The 23748-nt window shown below is 43.4% G+C and overlaps 1 protein-coding gene across 1 annotated transcript in view; it reads left to right on the forward strand.

Annotated features, from left to right (window-relative positions):
• CALCR (calcitonin receptor) overlaps positions 1 to 23748 on the forward strand; it is a 77928-nt gene that overhangs the window by 34887 nt on the left and 19293 nt on the right. Inside the window, exons 7-9 of the mRNA XM_056338706.1 lie at positions 15925 to 16078; positions 21682 to 21742; positions 21848 to 21914. Coding sequence (XP_056194681.1) covers positions 15925 to 16078; positions 21682 to 21742; positions 21848 to 21914 — 282 coding nt within the window. The remainder of the gene's footprint in view (positions 1 to 15924; positions 16079 to 21681; positions 21743 to 21847; positions 21915 to 23748) is intronic.

Below are 23748 nucleotides of genomic sequence, written 5' to 3' on the forward strand. Positions count from 1 at the left end.
TATCTGGATTTGAAATGATGGAAGAGAAAGATGTGAGCCCAGGTGGCTGTACAACAAATGAAGAAGCAATGAAAAAGGTCCAGGGACACTTGAACAAAAGTAAACAAGTCACAGATATGAACACTTATTTACACATACTGAAAAATGTTATGTGAGATTTTTTTTTGCATGTTGTATCTAAAGTTGCAACTGCATTAATTATGCTATTACTGGAACAGATTTTATAGGAAGGGCTATCTTGTATCACCTTCTTAAATGAGACTGACTCACAGAAGAAGGGTGATCTGTGAACAGCACATTATGTTCTTCATTAAAAACCCTGGAAATATAAATAAAACTCTTGCTGCCTAATCTATTAATATAGCCTTGCACTGCAGCGAATGAAGAGACATTTGCAGCTTGATGCAAGCAAATGTCAATTTATTGTACAGAAGCACGAGTTTATATACACTTTCAGAAGCTGCGCGTTTTAAACAGATTGGTTCTTGAAGCTAAGCATTGCATCCTAGGCAATCCCCAATTGGTGGTTAACTACCATCAATTAACCGCAAGGTGTTACCTTTCCTTGGCGCCATCCGTCCCCCACTAATTGTCAGCTAACTGATAGCCGCGCATGGTCCTAGTTTCCAGCCCGCTCCTGCATTGCACATCAGATCTGCATTTTTCTTTTTTTGATCTCCACAAGACCAGTAATTTTAATACTTAGTACTGATGGGGTAGAGAAGGATACAGCTAATGACTGGAGGGATAGCTCTGCTAATGAGAAACTGAACAATTGATCGGCTCCATGGGCACCAATATGAATATGTTTGTAGATGGGACTAAGGCTGGTCACAGATCAGTAATGCCTCAGTCATTAGAAACTCATCCAGAAAAGCTTTGGGAATCTTACTGCATTTTTATCACTTTCCTGTCCCAGTAGATATATCTGTTCTCTTTCTCCAGGCTCTTCTGTAGCCTCTTCACCTTTCATGCAGTAGTTTCACCCGTGCTTCTGGCATTGTATAATGTGAGTTTCCATTTCAGTTGCAGTTATAGAGTCCATAGCAAGGGCCAGTGCTCCACGTTTGTGTGGGGTCTCATGCTTGGCCATGGTGTATCAGATCCAGCATCCATTCAGGCACGCTCCAATCTCACTGTCAAGTCCCAGCTCTCTGCCACACAGCTTATCTGTGCCTCAATATATAAATAACCTGTATTCACTCTTACGTGGGTACAGCAGCAGAGCTGGTAAGGAAGAACCCAAAGCAATCCATGTTTCATTACGAACACTGTGATTTCATTTTCTCAGCAAGGACAGGTTGGGCATGGGCTAGGGCTGAGCCTGGCACAGTCCTTTCCGCTGGCAGTGTCTGTAACTCACTCGCCCCTTGGACACAGGTTGTGACAGGCTGAAGTCTGTTCTTGCCCCTTTGTGTAGATGTAGATACACTTTAAAGATCCTGAGCTAGTTTACCACTCTAGCTGATGGTGCAACATGCACACTCTGTCTCTGAAAGGAGCACGTAGTCCCTTCCCCTCCCCAGGCATTTCACTGAAGTTGCTATCACTGTGGTCATGAGGTAGGGTGACAAAGGGCACTTGCTTTATCTGTACTGCCCAAACCCCATCTCCTAGTAGGAAGCAAGCCTTCAGGAGAAACCACTAAGCTGCTTCCCACTCAGCATTATTAGTGAGACCAAGACAAAGTGAAGAGACCACAAAAGCTGGTGCCCACTAGCATTATAGTCTGTAAAGGAAGGCCATGGCAGTAGTAATATTAAAAAAAAAATCTAGTATCTTCATGGATACTAGAACACTATAAATAATCTCACCATTGACAGATTCAAGTGAAAGCCATGACTACCCAAGAGTATTAGGTTTTCCTCCCTATCACAGTAAAACAGCAGAAATAAAGTGTTGAGCTGTATAGACAGATGTAGTGTATAAAGGGTAGCTACTGTGATTTATGGGGACTGGTGACTTCCCCTTTTCCTGAAGGAATAGAGAGGGAAAGAGCCAGAAAACCAAAGAAGATTCACAGCATTTCAGAAACAGTGTCAGTTTTAGGACTTTTATTATATAATATAAATGTTACCATCTCATCTCTTGTTGCTTTCAGTTCCTTCTGATGTAGCCTAGCAGAGGCTGGGGGATTGTAAAACATATTTTTCCCAAATAAGAGGCTCATAGCTCATACCGATGAAGTTAAATTGCAAAACTGCTGCCCCATGTGACTTGTGTTTGCCTTAATAGTCCAAGCAGTCCCCATAGTGCAGCTCCCCACAGAAGCAGCAAAGGTGGAGTTCTGCAGAGCAGAAGGGTGTTGTGATCTGGTGAGTTGTTCTATGTATTATGCTTGGGGTGGAGCTTCATGAGACTCTGTTCTTGTTAAATGATTTGATTCTTTATTAATGTAAATATTTCTAGAGTTTCCCTGTCACTCTCAAAGCATCTCCAAATTCTTTCATTCATCTTAGTACATCTGTTCTTCCATCCTGCTTCTACTAGACTACTCATAGGGGGCTCTGCAGCCAGTTTAGCCCCAAAGAGATGACCTAAAGCTATTTTAGAATACTATCTAGATGCAAAAGTAATCAAAGATCAAACTTCTAACAGAGAATTACTGGCCAATGCCTGGTGGTTGTGTCTCCTAAGTCTTCTTGAGTATGGTAGGAGAGGGTTGGTTTGTTGTGAAAACTGTATCATCTTGCCTGGGAGCCCTTTGTCTGATAAGTGTCTAAATGGCTGTTTAAAATATTGCCCTTCTGCTGCCTCAGGTGTAGGAATGAGGCTTGGTGAGCCTGGGCCCAGTATGTATTTCTGAATTTACAAATTGTGCAAGTTCTGTGCATTTGCAGATTATGTTTGTGCATTGACTTCACTAGGACAAACTGGCTCAACAAGATTGGCCAGGAGAGAATAAAATGCTAAGCTTTATGGAAGTCAAAGTTTTTCCACCAGTTTTGTGCCTCACCATACCATGTTCAGTGATGAAACCGTGGCATTTTTTTTGTTCAGCTCCAAAGTAGAGCAGTGAGCAAAATGCCTGTTGTGGGTGAGTGAACCAAACCTTTTAATTCATCACTTACAAGCAGAGGACTAAGGCTGTGCTTTAGACTTTGCAGGTGCCCCAGAATAATTTGACAACTACAAATATATATGCAAATCCTATAAGTTTTTCCTTGCCTGAGCAGGTACATGAAGCTGAGCTCGCATCTCTCATCCCTCCCATCTCCTCTGTGACAGCTGCTTGTCTTGTCATTGGCTTTTATCAGTAAAGCAGAGAAGAAAAGTAGGTGTTTAAGTGGCACAAGTTCTTTCCTGATATATCAGATGCTATACCAGGACAGAAGAGTCACAAGCTATCTTTTGAAACAGGAACCAGTGTAGTCGCTAACACTCCCCCCCGCCCAAAAAAAAAAAAAAAACCCAAACAAACAAAAAAGGATGCTGCTGGTAATTGGGAAATCAATAAAAAGAGAGGGAGAACAGGAAGGCTTGGCTCTAATGCTCGGGTTTAGAAAGAAGCTGTCCCAACTAAGGAGCATTTCTGAATTGGACTACAAAGCATCATATCACATTTCTGAGGTTCATAGCTGCAATGGCTGAGCCTGAGAGGTACAAGCAAGCACAGTCCCTGATGAGCATGTGTCTACAGGGGAGTCACCTCAGGAGGTGACCGGGGAAGGAAATTCCTGCTCTATCTGCCTATGCCCTCATCCACAAAGCAGCACTGATACGTGGAGAGGACAGTTGTTCCTGGTGCCATTGCATTTCTCTAGTATCAGCAGAACGGCACTTCTCAGGGTATAATTCTTTGCTTCCTGACAGCATTTGCTGTCTAGACTCCTCATGAGTCCTGTCCAGCCCTGCAAAGCTGCAGGGACAAGGAAGGTGGAACAGTACTGTGCAGGTTGCACAGGGACAGGATCGCCGGCTCTCCAGCTCTGGCACACAGGCACGGCCAGCGAGGGATCACTGACGGTGTCCTGTGCCTGTGAGCAAAGGGAAGTGTAACCTTCCTTGGAGGCAGGGAATGTCTGCAACTGGTTCAAGAACATGTGTTCACTTTGAGGAGGATGAGTTTGTATGATGCTGGTGTATCATTTGCAAGTGAAGGTTCTGCCAGCAGTAGTAGTAGTGCCAGGTGGGCAGTGGGTAGTGCCAGGACTCTGATGCACCAGTTTTACTCTCCCTGAAATCACTGGGTTGCACTGGTATAACACTGCAGTAATTCAGATGTAAATCAGAATCTCTTCATCTATGCTAGGAAAGATCAAGTCTTCCCCCGCCCACAAGATTCAGTGACATTAATGCAGACTAAGGAATGCTGTGAATTCAGAACCAGCCATATTCAAAGAATTCTCACAAATTTTCAGGCTGGATTAATACCTGCATTCATTTTAAGACAGATCTGTCAGGGTCTAAATGGCATGAAACGGAGCAGTAATTCCCATCATTTTTCCCAAGGTCTTTATATTCTTGTTTGTATTCTCAAAACTCTCAGAGTAATGGAGAAACAAAGCACCATGAAATCCCGGTGGTGTCAGATTCACTGTAGTGTGATCTGTAATGTAATAATGTAGTGTGCCATGCCCAGAATATGAAGTATGAATGAGTAAAGGACATTCACAGCATTCATAAATGACATTTCTGTGAAGAGTATTTGTGGTTTATATGGAACAACTGAATCTGGACTGTAAAGAAGTCAGTCAGTCACTATCTCTGAGAAAGATCTGAGCTTTCTCAACAACGTTATTATGGATGCTTTCTCAGTGGGAAGGCACCATCAAGTTAACAGTTGCAATCAGGAGGGGAAAAAGGTTTAAGAGTCTAAAAATAAGTGTTTATTTTGGGACAGATTTCCTCATCTTACTTTCCTCAGGAATTATTCTGTCTACATTTCAGTTGCTTGCTCTTCTTTTAAAGCTGTATCTATTAGTATAGACTCTGGTTTCTCAAAACTGTTGCAGAATCATGAAGGGAGGGATGACAGCTTTCATGTAAGCCCAGTCCCAAGGTATTTCGTGTCAAAATGACCCAGGCTGTGTCAGATCCTGTGGATGGTATTTCAGCAGTGTGATCCCTACACACAGCCTCGTATTTAGGAGTCGGAGTGCTGTTTTCTCCAGAAATGTGATTCCAGAAAGGACTTTGTACTGCAAAATGCATTGCTGTCCCAAAGCTGAAGTCATCAGGTCCTAGGGCTTGTTCCCAGGTTTTTAGACTGCATATTTTCTGCACAAGTGAGAAAGACCTGTGCTCTTAGCTCCAGCAAGGATGGAGGTGGAATACTGCGCGCACAGACTAAACTGCAGATTTAAATGTCTCTGTGAAAAGTCTGATTTAACCTGTCATTCTGCCTAATCATTGTGAACCTGCACCACCCCTGGACCCTGAAGCTCTGCCGTTGTGGCACTGAGAAGTGAGCACTCCCAGGACAGCTCTTTTCAAAATCAGAAGGGCTCAACATCCCTGGTCTCGCTGTCATCGACTGTAATTCTCCTGTTTGGGGTTTTTATATGAGGTGTTATCATAGCAAAGCACACTCTGGCTGTATGTGCAAAATGAATTAATCCCTTCCATATTTCCTCAAATTCATGACATGCCTCCAGAACTGCTGCTCAAGCGGTATTTATTTCACCCTCAGAACTGAGCTGTAGCGGTCCCTGAAAGGCTGTTAGTCTTTCATGGTGTGGAGTTGTGCTTGACTGAGTTCTGACACAAATTCAATTCTCTGTGCTTTACTGAGGCTTTTTATCATTTTTCCCTTTGGTTTTTCTCAAGAAATGGGAGAGGGTTCTAATTACAAAGTGAAGATGACCTGAAAATATAGGGTGGGACCTGGGTAGCCATAGTTTTCTATCAATTGCAGTGACTCCTGCGTATGCATCTAAGAGCCTGAGAGGTAAACAAATGATATGTTATTAACCCCTAAAAACACAGGCATGGAAAAATGTCAAGTAGCAATTCCTTCTTAAATGTCAGATCAACAAGTGAAAATGCTAACGGTTGCCTTTTCGGTGGATTCTGTGCTACACCGTATGGACATGGCATCCTCTAATGAACTCCTGCTCCTGTGCTTTGTACACAAGGGCTCCAATGTGAATAGAGCATTTAAGCAGGTTGGGTTTTGATATTTCTCTGGGAATATACATCAGTTATGTATAGAAACCTGACTGTTGTAGAAGCAACTACTAATTCAATGTAATTAAATTTAAACTTGTGGTTCCTCTCCAAGTTTTCCTTACCATATGCCTTTAAAAGGGAGTATCTAAAATGTGAGAAATTTGAATCTGAATTAGCCAGAAAGCAGATTTTTTTTCAAAAGACCTCAAAAGAATTTTCAAATTTAATTCCCCTCAGGACAGTACCGTAACTCACTCCAAAACAGAAGGGCAATTCCTAAACACAATATTCTCCCTGATACTGTGCTGCCACAGCTGTTTTCCTCACTGGGATTTGTCTGATTAAATGGCAGCACTGCCAGTGCAAGCAGCTGTGTCTGAGTCCAAGAGACCTCGCAGGTGGATGAAACAGGTCAGGTGAATTAAATGCAGAGTACTCATTCCTCTCCAGGTACTACTTCAGTCTACACACCTATACCATGAAGTCAGACATCCAGGTTAACTGAGATGAATTCCATCCATGCTATTTGATTCCCCTTCAGTGACTGCTGTGCAGACCTGTATTATTGCTCCTCTGGAAGGTATTTAAGATCAAACAGAAGCAGACTGAAATAGAAAAGAAATAAATGAAAGGGCATCAAAATGTCTTTACAGATAACAGCCAAGCACATGGGGTAAGAGTATGGGAGAAACAGTAATGACTTTCAGGAAGCAGAAAAAAGCAAGAGGCTTGAGCTACTTACCTGCATGGCTTTCAGCTTTAGTTGCAGTAACAGGTCAGTTATTTGGATGATTAAGATCCTTTCCTCACCATTTGACTTCTGAATAGCTTATAGTTGCATACAGCCAACTTTTCTGAATTCCTTGGTGTTCCCTTGGCCTAAGATCCTTCAAAGGGTTAGGGGCTCCCCCTGGCCAGCAGGTCACCCCAGGAAAGGCACTGGAACAGAGTCTGAGTGCATCCAGAGAGCTGAAACGCACACAGGCATTTAAGGTCAGGTACATCTTACATTTGGACACCTTTTGTAGATACAGCTGAGCTAATTGCCCCATGCTGCTCTTATAGCTAAAGACCATCACATTCAGGGCGCTATCCATCTGACTTATTTTAGATATCTCCTTTAGGATGAGGATATTTTTGCTGTAATCTCCATCACCTCTCTTCACTTGTCATCTTTCAACTGCAGGAGAGACAGCTTAGGTGTCTACATTTAGTCTCATAAATCCCAGTCGTACCATTATAAAATCCCTGGAGCATTTCACTGAATCATGGAGTAGTTGTATTCATTTCATTAAAGCTATGCGAGTACCTAGTCCCTGGGAAATGGCTTTGCAGGTCTAGATCTTACACCTCACGTGTAAACTTAAGTACAGTTGGCTGTTAGGTATACTCCATGTAGGCTTAAACTAGCCTGGCTCAGGGCACCACAGCATGCCCAGAGCTCAGGTGTGGCTGCAAAATCAGCCAGAGCATTGCATGAATGTGTGATGGTGGCGGAGAGGTGCCTGGAATAACTGAAGCTCTTACCCCTTTTTATTTGAGGATTACCTCCCACCACTGGGAGAAGATGGCAGCACACGTTGTGAGCACTCTGACTCCATTTCCAGTTCAAATGAACAGCAGATTCAGTAGTTCCTGTACTATTTTTTCAGACTACCCTGACTGCCCCTGTTCTCTCCTTCTCGGGGCCCCTCTTCAGACAAGAGTGGCCTCTCTGCCCTCCTCGATCAGTTGGGCTCATACTTACAATGCCTGCCTGAAAAGGTGCCTCCTCCTGGCAACCCCAGCTCAGAAACCAAGCTAATAAAACCCATCGGGCATGATGAGGCTGCATTTTGCTCTGCCTCGCACCTTGCGAGCGAGGAGCTGGTGGCCACCAGGCACTGGTGGTGCTGGATGTGCCACAGGAGCCCCATGGGAGCTCAGCACAGCACCCTGCAGAGTTCAAAGCTGTAGCCCAGGGAGAGCAGTCACTACCACAGCCAAGGCTGAAGGATGTGCAGAAGTAGCCATATTAATTCTTGTCCAGAATGCCTAATTCTGGGCTGGCAGCTTTGCTATAGTGTAGGCATGGACACAGATGCTGTTAAAAATATCCCCCTTGTTTAATTTCATATTTTGCTTTCTTGTAACACAAAACCTAGGATCCCTCTGAGCAACTGTGTACATTTTGTTCTGTAAGTGGTTTAAAAGTATATTAAAACATTAATCTTAGCCTGAGCCCCTCTGTGCCAGGTTTCTGACTGGAACACAATTTAATGGATGACTCACAGTAGATGTCTTGTATAATGGTATGACGTTCTGATGGCCAGTGATTTACAGCTACAATACTTAGCACTGTCTTGCTTTGGAAAGTCTTTTTATTGCTTATTTCTGTAACATGTGGATACTTGGAATTTAAGAATATTTTCATAGAATAGCGTTCTAATAGCCAGAAAAAAAAAAAAGTGTAAGGCAGGGCAGTAACCAAACTTCAAGTTGCTCCTTTAAAATGCTAAGTTAAGTGTGGATAACTGGCTAGCTGAAAAGGGTCACATAGACATAGTCCAGCTGGCTGAACAAAAATGCACATTGCTCTCAGCTTATCTGAAGTAAAGCAAAATACACTGTCTTTGGCTGTTCTTGTTACACAATAACAGGAAGATCGCGGTGGGAAAAGAATGTTACAGGTGGGAACAGATAACTACAGAAGAGAAACTAGGGGCGGGCTTGGTATTTAGGCAACTAACCAATAATGAGCTTAACTTTTGTAATATGTATGAGCTAATTATAAGAAGGCATAAAAGGTGACTGTAAGAGACAATAAACGAAGTCTGCTGATCCCTCATATTGAGTGACTGTGTCTTCCCTCCGTCGCAACAATTAAGTATGTCTGAGAATATATTGTTATTGCACTGCCTTCAAACTGAATTTGAGCAAATCATGTCTGGCCTCTGTAGCAAGCAGTACAAACTCTCCTCAAGGAGGGTCCCTCACTGCTGTGCACTGGGGAGGTTTACAAAGGTGAAAAGGAACCAGACTAATATGGTCAAATAGGTTTATTTACTTTTAAACAAAGAAGTGCACAGCTGTCGTGATGGTCCATATAGCTGTCTTGGTTTAGAATCGATAACCTTGGTTGGCTTATTTTTAACAATTTATTTGAAATGTCAGTTGGGGGCATTTCAATGGATGGTGAGCATTTGAGAGGGGTTTTGTTTTGCAGACCAAAAGGCTATCCCACCCTCACTTTCCATAGGTCAGCCTCTCTGGAGTTGGTAAGGACTGGTGAAAAACAGACCTCCTAACTTGCCAGCCTAAGTTGGTTCACCCAGGAGAGCATCACAGGAATGAGGGCGCGCCGGAATCTGTACAACTTTCCAATGCCAAAACTGAGTCAGTCCTTTGACTGAATTACTAGGGAGACCTGCTCAAAAACAATTAGCAGCTTATTTCACATTATTATTGTTATATATATAAATTGCTATTATTGGTGAAGATGGTATTCTGGGTTTTATGTAGTCTTGAGTGTTTTGCTTTGATTTGCCCTAATGGGTAGTGATGGTAATTAATGCTGCAGCTTTCTTTCCATAAGCTATTAACCAATAACCAAGGAAAGCCGTAACAGAGAAATGACAATTGCATGTGATGAGAGATTGCTGGATTAGCAGAGGAGACTGGCATGCCAATTACATTACTGGGCAATTGCAGGGGCCTGCGTAGGCAGATGGACCTTTGGGACTCCTTCAACAGGACTTGAACATGAACAGTATTAATAATATGCCAGTATATCCTGCAAAACATCATAGACACCAGTTCTAGCTCCTTCTTGTAAAAGGAGAATAAATTATTTTATTTCTTCTCTTTGAATGGTTCCAGCATCTTTCTGAAGTGTTTTTTTTGAAGCTAAGGTGTACACAAGAGTTACATGACTCTTAGCAAGATTTGCAAGGGAGAGGAATATGACTGGCTGTATTCCTATTGACCCCTTTTGCCTCTCAGCAGCCAGAATTTAAGGCCATTGCCAGTTGCTTTCATGAGGAAGGAAAATTAATAAAGGAGATTTTTCCTTGGGTGCTCTCCTGCAAATCTTTAAAAGAACTTTGCTCGGCTTTTGTGTTCAACAGTGCAGTGAGACAAAGTAGGAGGAGGCAGCCTCCTTGCTTGCAGATTGAGTTTCTTGCCAGGCTGCATTTTGCCAAAAAAGGGTTCATTCTTAGCCATCCTCCCAGAGCCACACAGGAGCTGCTTTCTTATGTGGTTACCTGCCTTTGGGGGCTTCTATGATAATTGTATCACATTTTCCCTGCTACATAGCCACCAAGCTGTGCACTGCAATGCTGTCTCCAGGCTCTTGAAAACAGGAGCATTTGTTTATTCCTCTGTCTAGGAGACAGGCACACCAGCCTGAGCAACAGTTACTGGGCTGCGCTAGAAAGAACCAGCTATTTCCTCTCAGCCTGTCTACTCATGAATTAAAACTCACTAGCTTCACTCACCTGCACACCCATAGACTGGGTGCTCATGACAATTTACTCTCATAGCATGAAGGTGCTGGGATAATCCTTTGAATTATAGACTCATTTAGGTTGGAAAAGACATTTGAGATCATCAGCTCCAACAATTAACCCAGGACTGCCAAGTCCATCACTGAACCATGTTGCCAAGCACTGCACCTACATGTTTTTCAAATGCCTCTGGGGATGGTGATTCCTCCACCTCCCTGGGCAGCCTGTTCCAATGCTTGACGATCCTTTCAGTGAAGAAATTTTTCCTAATATCCAAGCTAAACCTCCCCTGGTGCAATTTGAGGCCATTTTATTTTGTCCTGCTGCTTGTTATCTGGGGAGAAGAGACCAACCTCCACCTGCCTACAGCCTCCTTCCAGGCAGCTGTAAAGAGTGATAAGATCCCTGCTGAGCCTCCTCCTCTCCAGACTAAACACCCCCAGTTCCCTCAGCCGCTCCTCATAAGCCTTGTGCTCCAGACCCTTCACCAGCTTCTTTGCCCTTCTCTGGACACGCTGCAGCACCTCGATGTCCCTCTTGGTGTGAGGGGCCCAAAGCTGAACACAGTGTTTGAGGTGCGGCCTCACCAGTGCTGAGTACAGGGGGATGATAACTGCCTTAGTCCTGCTGGCCACACTGTTTCAGATACAAGCCAGGATGCTGTTGGCCTTCTTGGCCACCTGGGCACACTGCTGGCTCATGTTCAACCGGCTGTCAACCAGCACCCCCACATCCTTTCCCACCAGGCAGCTTTCCAGCCATTTTCCCCAAGCCCGTAGTGTGTGGGGCTGTTGTGACCCCAGTGCAGGACCCAGCACTTCTCCTTGCTGAACCTCATACAACTGGCCTCGGCCCATTGATCAAAGGCTTTACTAAGGTCCATGTAGACAACATCCACAGCCTTTCCCTCATCCACTAGGCAGGTCACCTTGTCATGGAAGGAGATCAGGTTCATCAAGCAGGACCTGCCTTTTATAACCCTGTGCTGGCTGGGCCTGATCCCCTGGTTGCCCTGCATATGCTGTGTGGTGGCACTTGGGATAATCTGTTCCATAACCTTCCCCAGCACTGAGGTCAGGCTGACAGGCCTGTAGTTCCCCAGATTCTCCTTGCAGCCCTTCTGGTAGATGGACATCACATTGACTAACATCCAGGCGTCTGGGACCTCGCCAGTTTGCTGGGACTGTTGATGAATTATGGAGAGTGGCTTGGTGAGCTCCTCTGTCAGCTCCCTAGGTACCCTCTAGTGGATCCCATCCGGCACCATAGACCTGTGTGTGTCTAAGCGGAGCAGCAGGTCACTGACCTCTTCCTCCTGGACTGTGGGGACTTCATTCTGCTCCTCCCTGTCCCTGTCTTCCAGCTCAGGGGGCTGAGTACCCAGAGGGAAGCTCATCTTTTTATTAAAGACTGAGGCAAAGAAAGCGTTAAGTACCTCAGCCTTTTCCTCATCTCTTATGGCAGTGTCCCCTGCCGTGTCCAATAAAGGGCACATTCTCCTTGGCCCTCCTTCTGTTTCTAATGAATTTGTAACAACTTTTTTTGTTATCTTTTTATGGCAGTAGCCAGCCCATGTTCCATCTGGGCTTTCGCCTCTCTAATCTGTGCCCTGCATAACCTTGTGACATCCTTGTGGTCCTCCAGAGTTGCCTGCCCCTTCTTCTAAGAGTGGTAAACAATTTTTTCCCCCTGAGTTCCAGCCGAAGCTCTGTTCAGCCAGGCCAGTCACCTTCCCCACTGGCTCACCTTTCGGCACATGGGGACAACCTGCTCCTGCACCTTTAAGATTTCCTTCTTGAGGAATGCCCAGCCTTCCTGGACCCCTTGCCCTTCAGGACTGCCTCCCAAGGGACTCCGTCAACCAGGCCCCCAACAGGCCAAACTCAGCCCTTGGGAAGGCTAAGGTAGTGATTCTGCTGCCTCGCTTCTCTCAGAATTGGAAACTCTATCAACTCATGATCGCTATGCCCAAGATTTCCTCTGACCTCCACATCACCCACCAAACCTTCCCTGTTTGTAAACAGCAGGTCCAGTGGGGCATCTCCCCTGGCTGGCTCACTGGCCGGCTGTGTCAGGCAGGTATCTTCCACATGCTGCAGGGACCTCCCACACAGTTTCCTCTCCGCTGTGTGGTATTTCCAGCAGGCGGGAAGCAGTCTAGCCCTGGGTTGGACCGTGCTGCATATTGTACAAGACACAACAAGGACAGAGCCTCTGCCTCAAAGAACATGCAAGAAAACATTTTGATTTCAGCAGAAGACTGAACCCCCAGATGTGGTTTTTTATCTCAAAGTTAGCAATTAGTCAGTTACCAAGAATGGAAAAGGTGGAAGATTTGCTTTGGATCATCTTGCAGTTTTGTTTTACTTGTTTCTGTAAGAATAAACACTTCCTAAAACTTACTAGTTCTGCAGTTTTCCCAGCGAAGACTAATGTACACTGAGATGTTGGTTACATTTGTCATGTTTTATTTGTATCATGCGTGAATCCAGTTCTCACCAGGAACAGGTTCTTCTCTTTTACCTGCTCTGACCTAAGAAAACCACTCTCTTTTGATTGTACAAAAATATTTTCATAGCATCACTTAGCCACAGATGAAACATGCTGCGTTTCTTAGCTCATCCAAAGCAAAGGTTGATTTTTGCTGTAGTTTGATTAGTTGAATTTATCATTACCTATCTCAGCGCATTATGCTTAAACTCTTTATGCTACCTTTTTCAGATTCATTCTCAAAGTAACGTGATACAGATCTGAGTACTTACCACACCCATCCTTAATGTTTTGCCAATGGTATTCTTACTACTTTAACTTACTGCGTAGGAAGTGAGTAGATTCCTCTAAAGAGTTGTGAGCTGTCTGTTTGGCCATTACTCTAGAAGACAAGTATATGATTTCATTTTTAAAGCCACAAGTGACAGTTCACAGGAGGGTACAGGAGAGGAAGAAATGTTGAGGAAATGAAGTAAATGAGTTTAGGTATGTAGTACTCAGGCAGTGTGCTTTCTGTGTGTGCATTTGTTTGAGCTACAGGTGAAAGTTCCAGCAAAGACTGACTTAGTTCAAACAACTGAAGCAGGGTTCACCCTGTCTGCTCAGTGAGCCAGTGAACCCTGCAAACAGCTGCCAGGGAGAAGCAAGGGCACTCCGTAGTCGTCTCCCTTTTAGTTCGGCAATATGAAATGGTGAAAGCATTAAGTTAAAACGACAGGCTTGAGAACGTACTGTGGATTTTGTTGCAGAACTCACTGGCCATGCTCTGCTCCCCTCCAGCTGCCAGTCGCAGCACAAGACCGTTCCCAGAGCCTCAGTGCCTGGATGGAAAACTGGGGCAACCTTGGCACTGGCAGGAGCAGAACCAGCCTGTGCACAAGGTGCCAGCACCCCGAGTCACTCCTGCCAGAGCTACTGGGAAAATGATGCCTTGAGCTCTCCGGTCAACCCCTGACCTGCAGCTCCTGCAAGGAGATCCCTGCAGGGGAGCATGGGGCTGGCCCAGACCAAACGTGGGATGTGGTGGATTTTATCAAACCTGTCTGGAAAGCTGCTGTGATGGCTCAGAAAGTTTGCTGACTTTTTAGAGGCTGGGGAAGGTGCCACCTGAATGTGTGTGCAGCCCTTGGGAAGCACCTGTCACTCAAGGCAGCCCCTTGGGGGTGGTTGATTGATAAGGAGAGAAGTGAGAAAGGCCAGCCACCAGCTGGGAGGGGGCGTTGGGCACGTTTGAGGGAACAGGGCAGGAAACATATTGACCCAGACCTGTGAAAAGCAGTCCAAGGATTATTTAAGAACCTTAGTGAACACATTTATCAACAGAAAAAGTAGCAAAAACTTCTTCCTTTTTCTTTTTTTTTCTTTTGTTTTTTTTAACCTTTTCAAACCACTGTACAACCCTTTGTGGGCATACTTTGTAAAACCTGTTGATGTGTGGTGTCAACAAAGATGTGACTGTCTGCTTTGCTTTGTGTTATGAGCAGAAAAAATGAATCACCAAAAATAAAAATCAGTCCTTCAAGTCAATCCTGTCAGAATCCTATATCCTAACCTATCAATAATCCTATATTTTCACAAGTAGCAAGATGCACTGCAAATATTGAAACAGAACTAAATGCACGTGTTCAGGCAATTGCTTTGGGAATGCTTTTCAGCAACAGAAGGTGGTGCACTGGATGGCTAACCAGCTTTTCTGCTCTAGAGGGGCAGTCCAGACAGGTGCAGAACATGCAGTCCTCTACCTGCTGAACTGCCAAAATGTCTCTTCAAAGAGACAAGTAAATCCTGAAGACATCTCTTACAGCCCAGGTCATCAGTTTGGAAAACATCCGCAGAAGTTATGGGGAAGGAATATTTTCCTGCGGCCACAGATGATGACTGTCATTTTGCCATCACTGCTGTGACCTCAGATTTCCAAGTAGCATGTGGTGCTCCCCCAGGAGCAGTGGGTCTCTGCCAGCACAGCAACACTTTCCCACTCCTCCTGGCCCTCCTGTGTGCTGGTGGCATGGAAGCCCACATGGAAGACTTCATTGCCCTCTCTGAGGAGACGGATGGACATGAGATCCTCTCAGAAGAGGAACAGCATTGTCCCACACCAGCTGGCTCTCCAGAAGTGGACACAACATGCTTCACTCCACTATCTGCCCGCTTCCCAGCATCTTGAAGCCACAGTCTCTTGTCAAGGTCTATGTCTGCAACCTTATCTGAACCTCAGGCAGGAACCACTTCCCAGCTTCACTGGCTCTGTTTAGCTCCATGTGTTGCTTTGTCATTTGGACAAAACAACGTAAAACTGTCTTCTTGCAAAGAGGTGAAGCTAATGTCCCTGGTACCCTACCAAAAAAAATCTCCACTGCCAACAGCACTTGCTCTTCCTGAGTTCAGAGCTGGGTGCAGTTTAAAGAGTAAGTGACTCTGGCTCAGATGTGAGAACTGAACAAACCTTAGAAAAGTTTGATGAAAAGTAAAAGAAAACACACAAACCAGAGCTCTCAGTTGCTGTTATCTTCAAAGCCTTTCTTGTGCTTCTAGAACAAGTTGCTTGTTTAAAAAACATCAGAGTACCAACTTTTGAGGATTTTTTTTGTTAAGTGGTACTTTTTGGAGTACTATTATCATTCTTTTTTTTCTATTGTGGGAGGGCCGTTTATTCCATTCATCTCATTTCTAAGAGTTTTAAATCCCTGTCACTGATAGGTACTGAACAAACCCAGGAAGAGCTGGGGATTTTTGTTCCACACTGCTGCTTACAGCCTATCAGTAATATTTGTCTTTGCCTGCTTAAATGCAAAATGCTGGTCAGGTGTGTGACATTATCTCGTTTGTCTAACAGGTAAGCTGCAAAGTGCTGCAGTTCTTCCATCAGTACATGTTGGGCTGCAACTACTTCTGGATGCTCTGCGAAGGCATTTATCTTCACACATTGATTGTGGTGGCAGTGTTTGCTGAAGAGCAGCGTTTGCACTGGTATTACCTCTTGGGCTGGGGTATGTATAATTTGTAGCAAGGTGGTCAGTTCTTTTAGATGTTTAAATTCTGCTAGCGCTTATATATCTGAATTATTATATTTATACTGCTGATCATAGCTTAAGATTGAGTTCTTGTGTCCTACATTCGAATGCATTTGTTTGGGTGGGCCTAGAGACTTACAAAAATCAGCAGGAGTCAGTATCCATTATTTGTTGCATCTTGGGATTTGTTGGAAGAAATGCTTATGTTTTGTTAAGCAAAACTTTGGGAGAAAAACAGATTTCTATCCAAACACATCTCTTTTCTCAACAAAAGTGGTCTATTTTTGTCACTTTATATAAAAAATATTAATCTGTAACAGTACTTTTAAAAGTATATTTTTTTTGGAATGGAGAAGAGGGAAGATCAGTATCTATGTTTCCCAAAGTGAAAAAACACAGCATACAGAAAGAGAAACCAGAATTTCTCTGGAAGTGAATCCAGTATCAGATATATTCTGGCAGACATTGTTTTAAAGATGCAATTTTACCTACACAGGAGTAGGTAATGACTCTGCTGCCAGGGCTCATTTTGTCCAACAGTGATCTCTAGAGCATTTCAGAGAAATATATTTCTCTGAAAATGTCAGGTGTCAATAAGCAAATCTCAATTATATACCATAAGAGATGTTACAAACCCATACACTGTGAATGCAAACTGCATGTAGTTGCATGCATATTGCTCAAGGAACCATGCCTAGGTCAGTCCTTCATCTCCAAATAAGCATATCTCTTCTGTTTTCATTAAGGGATCCCTTGCCTTTTAATTAGTAGCAATAACATATATTTATCCTTTGGACTATCTGTTCCAATAAAAGGCCATATAAATACAGCCATTATATTACAATGGAGTGCAGTCTCTTTCATATTTCAATCACTATTGTATATCCAGTCCACATCAGTGTTGATAGAAAATCATTATCAAGAGCTTTTTCCCAGTTTGGGAACCATGAATCTCTGGCCTTATTCCAGTTTCTTACAAGCCAGTCCCCATATCTTGAAACCACTGGTGCAGCTGTGCAGTAAATGGTGGACCTTTATCCATTGTCCCACTGCACTTAGGGATGGTCGCTTGTATTCATCTCTTGCAATCCCAGTCTGAAGCAGGCAGAATTTATGCTTGTCGCGGTTTAACCCCCGCCAGCAGCCAAGCACCGCACAGCTGCTTGCTCGCTCCCCCCACGGTGGGGTGGGGGAGAGGATCAGAAGAGTAAAAGTGAGAAAACTCGTGGGCTGAGATAAAGACAGTTTAATAGGTAAAGCAAAAGCCATGCATGCTATCAAAGCAAAACAAGGAATTCATTAACAGCTCCCCATGGGCAGGCAGGGGTTCAGCCATTTCCAGGAAGGCCGGGCTCCATCACGCATAATGGTGACTTGGGAAGAAAATGCCATAATGCTGAATGTCCCCCCTTTCTTCTTTCTCCCCCAGTTTATATATACTCAGCATGACGTTCTATGATATGGAATATCCCTTTGGATAGTTCATGTCAGCTGTCCCGGCTGTGTCCCCTCCCAATTCCTTGTGCCCCTCCAGCCCACTTGCTGGTAGGGCCTGAGAAACTGAAAAGTCCTTGACTTGGTATAAACATCACCCAGCAACAACCAAACCCATCAGTGTGCTGTCAACATTGTTCTCACACCAAATCCAAAACACAGCACTGCACCAGCTGCTAAGAAGGAAATTAACTGTCCCAGCCAAAACCAGGACAGCTCTATATTTTGCCTCTCTTTGGAGATGTTATACTTGTTTAACATTATTTCATTTACAGCAGGAAGATAAGAAACAGCCCTACTGATTAAACAGAGAAAAATTAGGAATTAATTAGATCACAGAAAAATGACCCAGTTCTGAGTGTTCTGAAGAACTTTAAAACTCTGACTTCAACCACTAGTTAGGCATTCAATATCAGGTCCTACATAGGCAGTAATAGCAAAGTGGAAAGTTGTTCTTCCACTGTTTGTATTTTCATTTAAAAGACTGGTAACTAACTTTCTTCTCATGGTATAAGGCTTAGTGCTGCCTGGATACCTACATTAGATACCTAGAAAATTATCATGATTTTCTAGTTTATATGGATTACAGGGCCAGAGAAGTTTCCACGCGTAAGAACTCCTTTTCTCCCTTTTTTTTTTTTTTTTAATGATAATATAATCACTCTTTTTTTCTTATGAGAATCATATCTTTTCTGAGAAGAGAGTGACCTGTTATGCTCTTAGAATTAAAACTATGTGGAACACCATTAGCTCTTAAATGAAGAAAACTTCCCTGAAGAACCCAAAACTGAGCCAAGGTTTCTGGACTTTGTCAGTCTAAATCACTGAGCCCTCATGGAGCAAGCAACTGTGCTATCACAGTTTTCATTGTTCAGAATATTTGAATATACAAAGTCTGATAGGGCTGTGCTTTTGAAATGGCAGCCCTATATAAAGAGTCATTTTAAACATTTCCTTCCAGATAGAACTTGTTCCCTTTTCATGTCTTGCAGCATAAGCCCTCCCAAAATAGTGTCATTCCATATCCAATCATACAAGAGGACAATGGTCAGAAACGTATTTTTTTCAGGTGACATTCAATTTAGGCAGTGCAATTTAATGCAACTGAGACAGGTAGCCTGCAGTGAAAGCTTGTGAGCTAGCTGTACTGTTGCTGAGAAAGGCACTAGCATCATGGTGAGTAATTCAGTGAAGTTATCTGATAAGATACTCATCAGTATCTGCAGCATTGCCTGAAAAATAAATAGGGTGGTGGCTGTGGTAATAGGATGATAATATCTTGAGAAGGAAAAGGTTAATAAAAAATGGACTCAACTCTTCACTATGAAGCCTGCAGCCTTTTTTAATGAAACTAGATGAATACTTCTACAAAACAAGTAATAGTCATTAGCACCTCCTAACTAAGGTAGTAATCATTAATAGCAAAATTATCTAATCAGGACTATCTGGCCAGCCCTTAAGTTTGCATAAATCAGTCTAATTTCACTGATTCCAGAAGCAGTAGTTACATTAAACATGCAGCTATGTTAATCAATGGAGATACACTTCTCCAAAGGGCAATGCAGAGCAAGCAGAGCAGGCTGTGCTCTGAATTACAATTCAAAAGATCAAGGTAAATGTACAATGCAAGGTGAAGTGACTCATTATTCATTGTTATAACTAATCCCTATGTGAGGACACCTAGATTATTTTATTTGGAAGAACCACTAATGACATTTGTAAAATAGCTTTATAAGAAAAATAAAAATCTGAGCAAATATAAAACACTTTATGAAAGGTTTAAGGTGATTGGATGGAATCTCTCATGGACAGGTGTGTTTCAAGGCTGATGCCTTCAGGAAACCCCTTCTCTGGGGATGTCATTTCTCATTTACTGTTTCACTGGGTCAGGAAATCACCCTTATGCAGGGCAAGAAAACAGCAACAAATGTGCCCATCATAGTGCCAGTCCACTCTGCGGGCTGCTTCAGGCAGCTTCATCCACGTAGAAGTGAAAAGGGAATGATTTATTTGGACAGTGCTAAAACAAGGTGCCTTCCAAATTCAGCTGGAAATACAATTAATTGTCAGTTTGTGCCATGAAGGACCTGGCATGACCTAAAGGGATACGTCATATCTTTTCCTGGGATGGCTGGGGTAAAGCCTTTTCTAGGTTACTCACTGCTCACCACGTGTTGTCAGGCCCCTGGAGCGATACATGTTGTGCCACCAGGACCCAACTGACTTTGATGCTCCACTTCTCATTAACTCTCTGCCTTTTGGCCCTTTACAAGAGAAGAGCAACATCTAGCCCTAGAAGAGCCCATCCAGCCTGCAGATGGGAATTTGAGCCATAGACAGTCATGAGCTTCTTACCCTGTAACTTTCCATCGTGTTCTTAAGATTTGCTTGTGAATTTGTTGAGCCAGGTATTCTAGGCTAATGTGTTTAGCAGAAGAAAAAAGGACCTTTGGCGTCACGTGGAGTCCTGTACTTGCACTATTCCAGGCCAGAGCCTTCAGATGAATAATTTTTGCTATTACAGAAAGGCCCCTTAAAAATTGCACTTCAATCTGTCTGTCAACAAAACTGGCCCGGGCTTGCTCCATTTCCAAATCAAAAGGATTTTCTCATGCTGTCAATCCCATAAGCTCACCCTGAGGTTAGAAGCTCCTTTCTTTCAGTTCTGAGCTTTTTGTTGTTTTATCGTGCATCATCACCCAAAAAAAGGCATACTGAAGCCAGAGGCCAAGTAATGATTTTCTAACGATACATAAAGGAGAGGGCAATCCATTTTGTTCTCCCACAGCCATGTTGTCCTCCCAAGGTAAACTGCAGCAAGAACTTTTTTGGGCAGTAAAGTAGCTGTTGCTTAAAGATACCTGGAGACATCAGTGTCCTATTTAGATACTTTTTTGACCTTATTCTCACTCCAGCATTGGCTGGCCTGTGCTCTGGGGTGAGATTTCCCCAGAATTTGGCTGGGGAGTCTCTGTCTAAAACGGTTTATGAAAATACTAACACCCAAAGAAACGAGGAACCATGTTCTTCCCGCTGTGACTAATCATGGTATCAGCAGGACGTTTTCACACATTTTGATTTATAATTATAAAATATCCAAAGCTCAGAAGAAACGACCATGGTTTATAGGGAAGACACAGCAGTAACACCAAAGGTGTCCACAGAGCTCTCTGCACAGACCAGATGAAGCAGTAGGTCATCTCTGCACCGGCCTCTGTCTGCATGTGCAAGGTTGTGCAAACTGGGGTCAGTACAGCGCAGACTGCCCAGTTCCAGGTTTCTAGCCTGTTGGAGAGGGACACAACATACAAGCAAGCTGAAGGAAGATGGACAGGAATGAACCAGATTGTCACTCTTAATATCAGACTGGAAATAAGAATTTGAGGCTTGCAGTTTGTTAAACATGGCATGTTACCAAGCCTTTGGCCCAGTGCAAATTTGCTCCTGTCAGTTCCCCGTCAGAGCAGTGGCCTCCCCTGAGGCTGCACAGGTAAGTCAGGAGATGTGGATTTATGGTATCCACAGCTTCACTCCCAGCTGAGATGGGATGGGCTTGGCAGCACAGAGGCTGAGAACCTTCAGAAAATATCACAAATCCCCATCCTCCAGAAGACCTCCTGACTCCAAACGTTTTCTCTTGCCATAGGCTCCAAAAGAGCAGCTCCTTGCTCTGTTGTTTATTGCTTTGTATCTGTCGTGTGAGTTAATGTGTCTCTCTTGCCTAACAGTGATTTACATGGTTTTCACAAGTGTCCCGAGGGAATACTCTGCTGAGAACTGAATGATCCTGGCACCTTTCCCACACTGTGTGCTCACACCCTTCCCTGCACACCCTGCAGCAGCACGGCGGGGGGGCAGCAGCTGGGCTTTGCGGCTTCTTTTGACCTGCTTTGAACATTATTCCCTTGTTGCATCTCACCATCAAGGTTATGCTAGGGCCCTGAGTGTGATGGGATTGCGGTTCTTCCCTGAAAGCTGTGATTTTGCATACATGTGTTGTGGACAAGAAACTTCCTAGTGTGTTTGACACATGAAATTCAAAACAAAAAAATACCAAGACTGATCTATAACTTTAATCATTTCAGGGTTCCCTTTAGTGCCAGCATCTATTCATGCTGTTGCAAGAGCCAGATACTTCAATGACAAGTGAGTAACATGTCTGTTTTTAAAGGAACAAAGTTCTGTGTTCTATTTAACTGTGTAACACATTTTGAGTTAATAATAAATTTTAATGGTGTATTTCCCCTCCAGCTGCTGGATGAGTGTTGACACACACTTGCTCTATATTGTTCACGGACCTGTAATGGCAGCTTTATTGGTAAGAATATTATTTGCTGTCAACAGTTTAATAATTAGTTTACGAATGCTGTTAACCTGTACAGAATAGAAGTTTCTGTACTTTAATATTTTGGTCAAAACTCAGAAGTAACTAGAGGTTTTCTCTACTCAGAGTTACAAGGACAGGTTCTCAACAGTTCTCAAAAACAAGTCCTGTAAAGGGACCTCCCAGTAAAGAATCAGATTTTGAGGTAGAGAATCACTAACTGTTTTTGAAAATCAGGGAGGTCATTCTCTCCCAGTGTAACTTATTTGTGACCAATTTACTACATTTATGTGACATCAATGAGGCATTTAGCTATGCCTTAGCTGGTGTGAGCTGAGTGCAGCCTGGTCGCTCAGCACGAGTTTTACTGGTCATTGAACTGATGTGGTCCCAAGGTAGGGAGCTAAACTAGTCCCAGGAAGGGACCGAGCTGGGCAGTCTGAGTAGGAGGGCAAGATCTGAAGTGCAGCTCAGCAATATATATACATAGAGCATCTTGTATGCCAGCGGTGCTCTTTTGCACAGTAACGCTGACCTTCCTGAAAGGTACAGAAGGGGTTTTATTAGACCCAAGCTCACCTCAATGTGTCACCCAAGCTGCACTTTCAGCTTTTGAGCTGCCTCTTGCTTGCAGACATCTGCATGGACGTACCTGCAGTAACTACCTCGGAGATCAAACAGTAAGGTGGTGAATACTGGGGACATCTTTGAATAAAGAAACAACTTTCCATCTAATGGCTGGAAAACCTGAAAATCATTCTACCCTTTCCTGAGAAGAGTCTTGCACATCAGCAATGTGAGGAAGTCCATTCCTCCCTGCCATATCGTATGCTGTTTAGAAGCACATCTGTTATAGGTTTACTGGTTCAATCTTGATTGCTTCTGCTGTTGTAATGCTACCTCACTTCTGGGAGAGGCCATTCAACCTTTATTTTTATCACCATGCTCCAAGTCTCATCTTAGTTACAAAGAAATAAAGCAGTGACTGTTTTTTATGGAAAAAGGCCAATCTTTAACACTTTTCAAAATAAGGCATTATAATATGTCTTGTGCTTATGCCATTCACAGTCTTATTTTTCTTATGAAGATGGCAACATCTACAGAAGATCCTGCATGATTTGCTACAAAAATCCTATAGTGACAGATGACTCAGGAAAGCTGAGGATTTTTACCTTCATAAAGTTGTCTTTCCACTTTTCACAGTTACTTCCAGAAATTCTAAAAGTGACTCTTAAGCAGAGTGAGTGAAGTCAGAGCAAGGTGGAGAATAAGGTTTAGATTTTACACTGAATGGTACCTCAGGAGTCATTTATTCCTTTTTTTCCAGTAGAACACAAATGTAAAACAGTTGAAAGGTCTTTCAGTAGTTAAGAAGTGATGAAATGCTATATCAAAGCTTACTGATTCACATTTTATTGTTCTGAAAGTTTCAACTGAAATTTCTCATATATCTAAGGAATTTGGACTACAAAAATATCTACGTGAGTTATGTAGCTTACATACTTATTTAAAAAAAATCATCTGAAAAAAAAGTCCATTAAATTTCTGAAGCTTAGGTGCCTGATATTACTATAACAATGTGGAAAAGAGTGATAGGGTACACTGGAGAGAGAATGTCTGTGGTGCCTAGGATGTCCCCAAGGTCCTCACTGGGCTCGTTGTCAACCTGGGTCTGCCTTCCCTGTGCCTTCACAGGCTCTCAGCACATCCCGCAAGGAGCTCTCTGTGGAGCCAGGGTCACGAGCAGGTTCTGTATGCTGAGCACCCACAGCTGGACTCAGATTTTCAGAAATGACTGAGGAGATGAGATGCTGAAATACTGCATATT

Source organism: Falco biarmicus, chromosome 4 (assembly GCF_023638135.1).
Source record: "Falco biarmicus isolate bFalBia1 chromosome 4, bFalBia1.pri, whole genome shotgun sequence".
In the NCBI taxonomy this organism is placed as follows: Eukaryota; Metazoa; Chordata; class Aves; order Falconiformes; family Falconidae; genus Falco; species Falco biarmicus.